An 11,309-nucleotide genomic window follows, 5' to 3' on the forward strand; every position below is an offset into this window, starting at 1 on the left:
CTTAGTTCATTTAAACACACAGTTGCTCCGCCTGACATTTTTGGCTTTTAGATCAAAACATCAAAGAATTTATTTTATTTGAATGAACTGAAAATAGATTCAAACTAAAAGCTTTTAGAGAATAAACTCCTACATGACCTCTGACCTTTGACCTGTATCTACAGCACTGACCTCTGATTTTCAGCTCCACTTGTTTCTTCAGCAGGATGTTTCCTTCCCTGCTGTAGACGGTGCAGGTGTAGGTCTTTGTTTCTTTGGGGTATTTCAGAGTCAGACTGAGGTCTCCAGTTCTCAGCAGGTCTTCATTCATCACCGTTCGGTATTTGTAAATCTGGTGCTGTTTGTGAGGCTGGTCAGAGCCGTTCTCATAGACGTGGACCTTCCCATATCTATTCTTCCACTCCACTTTAGCATCTTCAGGAAGGTGACGTGTGGTTTTGCAGGGCAGATGGACAGACTCCACCCCAGATGCCACCTCCACCTGGGGGACTGAGAGGACAAAGCACAAAATGAGCTTGTGAAGCCTACAGCTGGATTTGAAAAAGTCTATTCAATAGAAAATCAACAATCACAGTTGGATTCAAAGGCTTGAGCTCTGTGTGACATGGATGCCTTTAAGTATCTTCAATGGGATTCAAATATGAAGGAAACATGAAGGTGGGGGATTAGAAAAACTGCTGCTTCAACTTTGAAAATTCAGCCAACCAAGTAATTTCTCAGAGATGTTAATGTGAAAGTGCTGCTAAGCCTCCACCTGAAAATTGACCGGTTTGTTTTAACTGTTCTTAAATGAACACAAAAACCATTTTTCACCACCAAATTTTTATTCAGCATTCTTTAGCTGTGAACAATGTGTCAAAGTAGTGTTTAACGTGAATTCATAAAATTAGACATAAAATAACTTCAGTGAAAATACAACTAGGCACTGAAAATGTATTACAAAATTAACGCGTTATTGAAGCATGGAACACACAACACAAGCACTCTAGTTTTCCACTCCAACTTTATTCACCTCCATACATCAACTGAGCAAACCCAATAGAACCCCTCCTCCAAGCTTAGGTGTGAGTGGAGCTCTCTAGTGGGTCGCCACATATGCCCCCCCCCAAACAAACCATCCACTAGTTCAGAACCCGGAGCTTAATCAAACCTCCAGAACAGCTGAAACGGGGAGTCGTAGAACTGGCTGTGGGCACCAAATTGATTTTGGAAAAAATCGAGGTCCCAGCGAGATGGGCGGAAAAATCCTGGATGTGGGGAATCAGGTAACGTTTGTTCTCTGTAATGGTATTTAAACGCCGAAAATCTCCGCATGTCCGCCACCAACCGTCCGATTTTGGCACCATGTGTAGCGGAGAGGCCCAGGCACTGTTTGAGCGCTGCACAATGCCCAGGTGCTCCATGGCCGCGAACTCATCCCGGGCAACGGACAGTTTTGCGGGGTCAAGGCGACGCGCGCGTGCGAACACCGGGGGCCCGACCGTGAGGATATAATGCTCAACTCCGTGTTTCGCTGCTAGGCTGGAGAAATTAGGAGTTAACAGTGACAAAAACTCTAACAGCAAACGCTGAAACATGTGCGCGGAGGCCACTAAATTGGCCCGGATGAGGGGGTCGGCAGCCCAGGTGAAACAGGGTAGTGAAAAGAACGACAGAGCGTCAATCAAACATCTGTGAGAAACATCAACTAACAGCCCGTGGGCACAAAGAAAATCGGCGCCTAAGATAGGCATCGAGCTGGCAGCAACAACAAAACTTGAATTCCTTGCCGTGGAAACTAAGAGTCACTAACCTTTCTCCATAAGTTGCAATAGGAGAACCGTTAGCCGCAATCAGCCATGGTATGTAATAACGACAGGAGAGGTCTCAGTGTCTCACTCCAACTTTATTAACTGACTCTGTAGAACTTCACATACAGTAAGCGCCAAAATCTCCACCCCAGCACTTCCCTTCAACTTGGCTGTGAGTGGAGCCACCTGGTGGTCTGCCACAAAAGAACCCCTCCCCTCCCTTATTTTGTTTAAAATAAATCAATGCACTAAAAATATCATTCTAATGACACAGTCACTTACTCACCTTGTCCACTGTGTGTGCCTCTCTATGACAGAAGCTAAACATCTAGCTGGCTAGCTCATCCTGACTCAGTCTAAACTGTACAAGCAAAAATACAGAAAAAAGTGGGAATCAAACCCTGTATTTATGGGTCGTTAAAGCCGTTTATTGGAGATGATTCAAGTGCATACTGCCTGTATTGCAAGGCTGATTTCTATGCCAAACTGAGTGATGTGAAAAAACACATGATAATGTTACGTACAGCCCAAAATGTCCTCTGTACAAGAACATAATAGACTAATATTGACCAGTAAGAAACACCACACTCACACTGCAATGGGGTGCAAAAGATTAATTTTTCCTCCAGGTTGGACTACTGGCTGAAGACACAACTCTGGCCTGTAATCCAAGGCCTGAAGCTGCCATACTCAGGATTGCTAGCCTTATCAGGTCTTGTGTCATTAGAGGGTGGGTCTCCACACCAGATCCTGAGGCTTCCACTCTCGAGCTCACACTTCTCCAAATCATGACCAGTTTCCTCTCCTTGGACACAGCGGGTCTCCAATCCAGTCTTTTTATCTCAGTAAATCTACATGAATCCTGATTAAAACAAGTCCTCCCTCCAGGATCATTAGATTATTTTAAAAGTAAAACCAGGCCAGGTTAAAAGTAATTTCTTTTCAAATGTGCACTTTTCGTACTGGAGTCTCCAAGGTCTGGTTTAAATAAAATAATTATTAGAATAAAGAGGCATAGCTCATGAGCTTGTTTGCAGCTTCGACTGCAGGATCTATTCTGCATCATCAAGTGTAGTGCGCTTACCTGAATTGCTGAATCAGTAGTTAGACATAATAAACGTACAAAGATTACGGGGGTGTCCATTTTTAACCTGTTTTAAAAAAACATAAACTAAACTGTAATCCTGTGATGATGATGCATATACCATGACCAGTGTACACATGGTCCAATAATGTGCTTTATATGTATGGTTATTTACTAGTCACTTGCTGTGAGTTTATAGTGTTTTGTTTTTGATGATACAAGTGATATGTAAGGTTAATAGGAACAAACACTGGTTTACTATCATAAATAAAATTACTAAATGCGACCCAGAATTTGTCTACCTGTGATTCCTTTTCTATGACTCCTGTTGATTACTGTTTGTTGTATCTAACAAAGTTATTTCTGATTCTCTTTCTTCATTACTTTGGTAATGCCCGTTCCCCTGAAAACATAGTATCATGACCAGAGATGGCAGTAACGCATTACTGTATTCCAATTACTTTTTTCAAGTAATGTAAGGGATTACTAGTGCAAAAAAGTAATTAGTATACTGTTACTTTCCTGTAAGCATGCTGCGTTACTGAACCATGATTTTGTTTGTGAGAGTGTTTCACGACAATGACATAAGTGCGTGCGACATCCATGGCAGAAACAGAGTGTGGCTCTACAATGGAGTGCAGGAGAGTGTACGACCATGTAGCGTTAAAAGCGTGGACGTATTAGATTACTTCAAGCTTTGTTCCGTAAAAAGTGATCAAAACATTTGCATCTGCTGTACACTCTGTGTTGGAAGAAAACCTCTGTCTACAGTGAAAAATTAAACTTCAAATCTGAGGAAGCACCTAGCAAGCTGGCACGGGAATGTGAAATTCACAGAGAAACCCCCGGATCCCTCCAATGACAGGACCGCTGCGGCACCGGGCAAATCTCCGACTACTCCACTGATGCTAAACAGGTGAAAATAGATTTAAGAGCGACAGGACTTAGTGCCGCTGAAGCTTTGACTTTATTTGTTTTTTGCTGCGTTTTACACAAAGATTTATTTTATTTTATATCCTGGAATATGAAGAAAATAGTTTTAAATGTTAAGTAAGTAAAAGTAAAACTTTATTTATATAGCACCTTTCAAGATAAAAATCACAAAGTGCTTCACAGAAGCTAAAACCTAAAAATAAAAATCAACTAAAAGCAAGTTTAAAAAGATGGGTTTTTAGCTGTTTTTTAAAAGTGACCACTGAGTCCACAGATCTCAGGCTCAAAGGGAGAGAGTTCCACAATCTGGGGGCCACAGTTCCAAAAGCTTTGTCGCCTTTTGTTTTCAGCCTCGTGTGCTGGACAGCAAGCAAGCCCTGGTCACATGACCTCAGGGACCTGCTGGGAATGTATGGATGCAAAAGTTCACTTATATATGTTGGTGCTTGTCCATGCAGGGCCCTGAAACAAATTTCTTCAAGTCAAAGACTGTTGCATATAATTTAATTTTTGCTTAATGCAATGTGCATTTAAGTTAAAAGATTAAAACTAATAAAATAATTTTTAAGAGAGTTTTTAATTTGATCCAGTTTTATATGATGGATCATGCATAAAAAATACAATGAGGCTGAAAGGTCTTTTGCTTTATTATGTATTCAGGTTGTTTATCATGTTTTTAAAAACTAAGTTATAAAGTAACTGATTACTTTTTAAAATAAATAATCAATAATGTAACAGGATTACTTTTTTGTAAAGGTAATCAATAATAAGTAACTAATTACTTTTTTCTAGTAACTTGAACAACACTAATCATAACACTGACAGCTGATCTGAAGAGTAGTGGAGCTGCACAGTCTCCAGCAGTGGAGAGCTCCCAGATGGGGATGTAACTGTCATGGTTCGGCTGTGTGGCAGGCAGGATGTAGGACCCAAACACAAGACCCTTAAATGGAGGAATAAACTTAAAGAAGTTGCTTTACTGCAGTAGCATAAACTTCACAAAAATAAACTTGCAAAAACTAAACCAAAACAAGAAACTGGAAACTAATAACAGAACAGAACTGGGAAACCTGGAAACTAGGGACGAAGAACTCAGGGAGCACGGAAGGAGAAGAACACAGCATAGTGAGGGGACGATGTGACAAAGGGCAAAGGTAAACACACGGCTTAAATATACAGAGGAGTAATGAGGGAATGGGAAACAGGAGGGAGACACAGCTGGGGTAAATTAACATGAGGAGACCAGGGTGAAGTAAGTAAGTAACTAAAATTGTATTTATATAGCACCTTTCTAGATAAAAAGATCACAAGTGGTTCACACAGGGAAGACAAAGTATAAAACAAAAACTCACAAAAGTTAGCAAAATGCAATTTTTAGTTGTTTTTTAAAAGAGACTACTGAGTCCACAGATCTTAAGCTCAGTAGGAGAGAGTTCCACAGTCTGGGGACCACAGTGGCAAAAGCTCTGTCTCCCTTAGTTCTCAGCCTTGATGCCTGATGAATGACAAGTAGGCCCTGATCACATGACCTCAGGGACCTGCTAGGGACATAGGGCTGTAAAAGCTCAATGATGTAGGCAGGTGCTTGTCCATGAAGAGCTCTATAAGTCCGTACCAGAATCTTAAAATGGACTCTGAATTTGATGGGGAGCCAATGCAGCTGTATAAGCAACGGTGTCACATGTGAGTAGATGTTTTGGTCAGAAGCCTTGCTGCAGCATTTTGGACAATCTGCAGAAGCTCCAGGGAGCCTTAGGCATGTAAACAGTGAATTACAGTAGTCCCACCGTGATGAAATGAATGCATGAATAACAATCTCCTTTAACGTGAACATCCAAAGTGAGAGCCGGGTCAAAAATTACCCCTAGGTTTCTGATAGATGATTTCACAAATGTTGAAAGAGCATTCATTATGTTAGGTACATGTCTGTCAGGAGCACATACAAGGACTTCGGTCTTTCCTTCATTAAGTTGGAGGAAGTTGTCAGCCATCCGATCCTTTAATGGATTTTAAGCACTCATTCAAAATCTGCAGCTTAGAAACATCTTGGGGTTTAAAAAAATATATATAACTGGATATCGTCAGCGTAGCAGTGGTAACAAATGTCCTCAAAGGGGCTCAAAATATTCTGGAGAGGAAGTAGATATATTAAAAACAATGAGGGCCCCAGCACAGAACCTTGTGGGACACCATAGGTGAGGGAAGTGAAAGACGATCTGTATTCAGAAACTGCCACAGCAAAGTATCGTTCATACAGATACAAGGAGAACCACTCTAAGGCAGATCCAGTTACACCGACCCAGTATTTCAGCCTTTCAAGCAGAATGTGATGGTCCACAGTGTCAAAGGCCGACGTGAGGTCCAGCATCAGGAGAACAGAATATTTTCCTGCATCGTTTTGCATCAAAATGTCACTGGAGACTCTAAGAAGGGCTGTCTCACTAGAATGTGCTCTACGAAAGCCAGACTGAAATTTGTTAAGAATATTATGTTTCACTAAAACTGCTGTAAGATGCTTAGCCACAACCTTTTCTAAAATCTTAGCAATTAATGGTAGTTTTGAGATTGGCCTGTAACTGCTAGTAAGAGAAGGGGCTAACTTGGGTTTTTTTTAAAGGGGGTGTATGGCAGCATGTTTTATGTAAGCAGGGACAGAAAGAAAGAAAACTTTCAGTCTTCATTAGAAGAAAGGGGCAGCAGGTGGAGCAGGAGTAATAATATCAGTGATGGTGTCAAATAACACCTTAGGATTACCTCTGCTCTTAGCAACCAGATGAGAAAAATAGGCAGAAATCAACATTGTTTTGATAGATTTAAATTAAAAGCATCCGAGAAATTCTCCGCTGTGGAGGAATTTAATATGCAAGAAATAACAGGCCGGCGGACAGGAGACAGAGGGTCGTGAAAAGACAAGTTAAAAAGAATACACTGATGATCAGAGATAAAAATGTCCTCAGAACAAATAAAATCAATATTTAAACTCAAAGTAAAAACAAGCTCCAGTGTGTGTCTTTTGCTATGGGCCGGACACATGCTGGGGAAAATGAAAAGAATCCATAATGCTGATAAAACCTCTGACAAAGAGGTCTGAGTCATCATCAACATGTATGTTAAAATCCCCAACTATAAGCAGGCTGGACAACTTCATCGTAGAGGACAGGAAGTCGCTGAACTCCGATAAAAACAAGCTATTTGGGCCGGGCGGACGATACACCACAGCACAATAAAAAGGATCCTTGATTGCGACTTTAAATAGTTGTAGTTCAAACGAAAGAAAATTACAAACTTTCACTGAGTGGCAGGAGAACTGGCCCTAAAATGCCACAGCGAGACCTCCTCCACGACCAGATCCCCGAGGCTGGCTGATGAAGGAATAGTCATCCGGGCACAGTTCAATGAGGGACGAATATTCCAAGTCCCACTGCCAGGTCTCAGTCAGAAATAAGTAGTCCAGTTTTTTAGAAGAAATAAAATCGTTTAACAAGAACAATTTATTAGTCAAAGATCGAGAATTAAAAAGCACCAGGTTCAGCGGGGTAGCAGCATCATTTTTAGCAGAGGTTCAAGTTAAAGGATATAAATACTCGGGGTTTCAGCCTTAGAGCTCGTAGATTCCACTCACCAAGGGGTGAAAAGCCAGTCAGCAGGAGAGTCTGGATAAACCCTCCTGAGGCAGCATGGTCTCAGAGAGCCGGGCCCTGCTTATCCAAGCAGGGATGTAGAAAACAAATTCCCCTCCATGGAGCTTTTCTGAGCACAGGTGACAAAGCACGCTCGACGTCGCTTTCCAGCCAGACCCCACTGCCAGAAAAGCCTAAGCTTCACCTGGATACCTGCTCTTCTCCATGGTCTGAGGGGCCTGCTGAGGACGCCTGACATGGATCCAGCCACTCACGGAGGATGGAAAATACCAAAAGAGGAGGAGGATGAGACATCTTGTGCCATCATTGAAGATCGGATGGATTAGCAGCGTCAGACGATCATAAACCAAGGCAGCCAGTACATCATTGATACAAAGCGAAAACAGAAGATCAGAGAAAAGCAGCATGACGAAACAGCTGGACAAACTGCAACCGGCAGCAGCAAAGCCAAACACAGGCGCCATCATACCGGAAGTGATGTAAAGTGAAGCAAAACTAAAAACACTGACATAAGACAAGGGATTGTCAAAGTAAAACAGAAAATAAAACACAGAGACGTGGGCTTGACACTGAACAAAGGGGAACACTGATCCAGGACCATAAGAGTAACTGTGTAAACAGCAGTTAAAACAGACACACACACACTGACACGACATACCTTTGTTGAGTAATCTCCTTACATATACTGAAAGACCCACAATGACAGCAACTGTAGCTTGTAATGGTAAATGGAAAATATTTGATGCTTCTCTACTAAGTTTTCAGCTATCAAAGCAATTTCTTACTTCATGCCTTATTCATCCATTCACACATTCATGCAAACACTTTTGTCTAAGCATAAGTGATTCCTATCACTCACATCTATTTGATCTGGCTAAAAGTTCTTTCATATACAGAGAACAAGGCCCTGGTGTCACAGTGGCATCACTCAACATAAATGCAAGGAGATTTAAACAATCGCTCTGACCTTTGACCTGTATCTACAGCACTGACTTCTGACTTTCAGCTCCACCTTTCTCTTCAGCAGGATGTTTCCCTTCCTGCTGTAGACGGTGCAGGTGTAGATTCCACCCTCTGTGGGGTGTTTCAGGGTCAGACTGAGGTCTCCCGTTTTCAGCAGGTCTTTATTCAACTTTGTTCGGCCTCTGTAATCCTGGTGCTGTTTGTGAGGCTGGTCAGAGCCGTTCTCATACACGTGCACCTTCATGTCACTCTTCTTCCACTCCACTTTAGCATCACGAGGTAGGTGAGCTGTAGTTTTGCAAAGTAGGTAGACCGTCTCCACCCCTGAATCTGCCATCACCTGGGGGACTGAGGGGAAAACAAAGCACAGCATGAGCATTTTTTAAAGGGAAAACATGTTTGACTGGTTCCAGTAAGACTCATCACTCAACTTAAGCTCAGTCACACATCTCCCTCTCTTCCATTCAGTTAAACTGAATAGAAGGAGGAGGAGTGGCAGCTGTAATTCCCTCCAGCTCATCAATAAACCAAAGACCAAGACACAGTGATAATTCATTTGAAGGGCTGACTCTGAGATGTTGGACATTAACTTGAAAACTCAACAACAAATAAAAAGATTTTTTCTATTGTCCTCCTGGCCTGGTCACAGTCCACAGGCCTGGCCTGAGCACACAGCATCATCAAGGCCCACAGCCACCCAGCACATCAGCTGTTCTCCTTGTTACCATCTGGCAGACGTTACAGGAGCCTGTCTGCTCGGACTACAAGACTCAAAAACAGTTTTTACCACCAAGCCATACGACCCCTCAACCACAACACTTAAACACACACAACACAGCACTCAGAAGCTACCCTGCAGCTTCACAAGTACTCTGTTTAATCTGCACGGTCACTCCACTTTATTGTATTGATATTTATATTTAAAAGTGCAATACTGTAATTTTCTGCTGCTCATTCCTGTGCAATATCCCATCTGCCCTCCGTCATATTTCTTTTCAAGATTTTCTTATTTAATCACTAGTGTACATATATTTATATTTATAGATACATATATATTTAGTCATCTTTTCTCTTTTACCATGTCTCTCTAATATTTTGCTCTTTACTATTTTTCTATTTATTTTTTTATTATTTTATTTTATTATATTTTCTTCTACTGTACCATGCTGCTGAGTGACTGCTGCTCATCAAACACATTTCATTGCAATGTTGACCCTGTGCTAACTTGCATATGACAAATAAAACTGAAACTGGTCAGCTGGTTTGATTTCTCAACATTTTAATTTGATTAAAATGTTCAGTTCAATTCGGTTGAATTTTATTTATACAGCGCCAAATCACAACTGCAGTTGTGTTAAAGAGCTTTGTATTGTAACGTAGACCCACAATAATACAAAGAAAACAAGGATCCCAACAATCATATGACCCCCATGAGCAAGAGCTTTGGTGAAACATGGGGAAGTAACTGTGTGAACAGGAGTTAAAACACACACACACACACACACACTATACCTTTGTTGAGTAATCTCCTTACATATACTGAAAGACCCACAATGACAGCAAGTGCAACAAGCAGGAAGGCCAGGAGGACCGAGGCCTCAGCTGGGAACATGTACGGCTCTGTAACAAAGAATGAAGTCAACAGGATCAATTATTTGAAATCCACAACCAAACTGAAAGAGCAGTGAGGACAACATCAGACTGAGAAAAGAACAGGAAACTAACTGAGTGATGACAAAGGTCACAAGGTCATGTCTCATCAGGACTAAAAAGACAGAAGTGACCAAAAATAAAAACTGATATTCCAGGCAAGGTTCAGCTACATGGGAGAGCTCAATCACACTGGTTAAGAGGAAAAACATTTACATACGTTTGTTCATCCAGTGGAAGAAACAGCACAGAAAATACAAGCACTTTTTGTAATGTCTAACTTGGAGGAAAGCCTGCAGCCTACCTCCAAAAAAGCTGTGATGCATACTGCTATCTGTCTTAATGCGATCACAGGTGATAACACACAAAACCGAGGCTGAGTGTATGAAGGTAAACATGATGTGTAGGAAATGTTCACTGTAAAAATGCTTCACACACTTGTTTCAAATTAAGTTACTGAGAACATTCAGAAATGTGCAGATTGACATTTACACAAATATACTGAGAGCTGCAAACTTGTAATTCAAATTGTATTTCCATTTATTTAATTTTGTTTACTTACAGCCACAACTCTAATTTTAACCTCTCAGATCTGTGAATATAACGGCTTCACTGGACCCTTTAGAGTCACCAATTTACAATTTCAAGCACTCTGACTTATACCACACTATATGGTTATCTGAAGAGTGGAGGGAAGGGTGGAGAAGCTGGAGGTAGAGCTCAACCAATCAGAAAGCAGTAGACTGAGCACTCTGTCCTCTTTCTCGTAGCAGGGCTCTAGACTAACTTTTTGACATGGGCGCACCGGTACGCCTAACTTTTGTGCCGGTACGCCTAAATTTTTAAAGTTAGGCGTACTCAAATTTATTAACCGCATCGCTTAACACCGCAGTTTTACATGTGCACTTTCTTTTGGGGGGAAGTCCATACAGACAATATTCATTTCTAAATTATTAACTAACAAAGTTGTGCTTAAAGTGCTTTGTCAATATTGTAGAAAATGTTAAACTGCGCCTCCTCTGTCGCCTCCTCTGACGACCTGTTTGCTGCCTGCTGCTGATGAAAGGCAGTGTGGAGAGGGGACACTTGGGCAGTGCATTTATTGCACCATATAATGTGTTTCCTGGATACACTGTGCTTTTTCAGCATTCAAAGATTGATGGCACCGTGTCAGAGCACTGGCTATGAATTTCAGACGGATCAGGCCTTAACTTAACAAAAAAGTTATCAATCGTTCTTTTCATCTTT

The 11,309-nt window shown here is 41.4% G+C and overlaps 1 protein-coding gene across 1 annotated transcript in view; it reads right to left on the reverse strand.

Moving 5' to 3' along the window:
* Positions 1-8: 8 nt before the first annotated feature.
* Positions 9-11,309, reverse strand: part of LOC102309027 — a 14,199-nt gene continuing 2,898 nt past the window's right edge. Inside the window, exons 3-5 of the mRNA XM_014331277.2 lie at positions 9,924-10,031; positions 8,442-8,759; positions 9-489 (exon numbers count right to left, since the gene is read on the reverse strand). Coding sequence (XP_014186763.2) covers positions 53-489; positions 8,442-8,759; positions 9,924-10,031 — 863 coding nt within the window. The 3' untranslated portion in view covers positions 9-52. The remainder of the gene's footprint in view (positions 490-8,441; positions 8,760-9,923; positions 10,032-11,309) is intronic.

This window comes from Haplochromis burtoni, unplaced genomic scaffold (assembly GCF_018398535.1).
Source record: "Haplochromis burtoni strain Fernald_Lab_line unplaced genomic scaffold, NCSU_Asbu1 Contig_1812, whole genome shotgun sequence".
NCBI classification, from domain to species: domain Eukaryota; kingdom Metazoa; phylum Chordata; class Actinopteri; order Cichliformes; family Cichlidae; genus Haplochromis; species Haplochromis burtoni.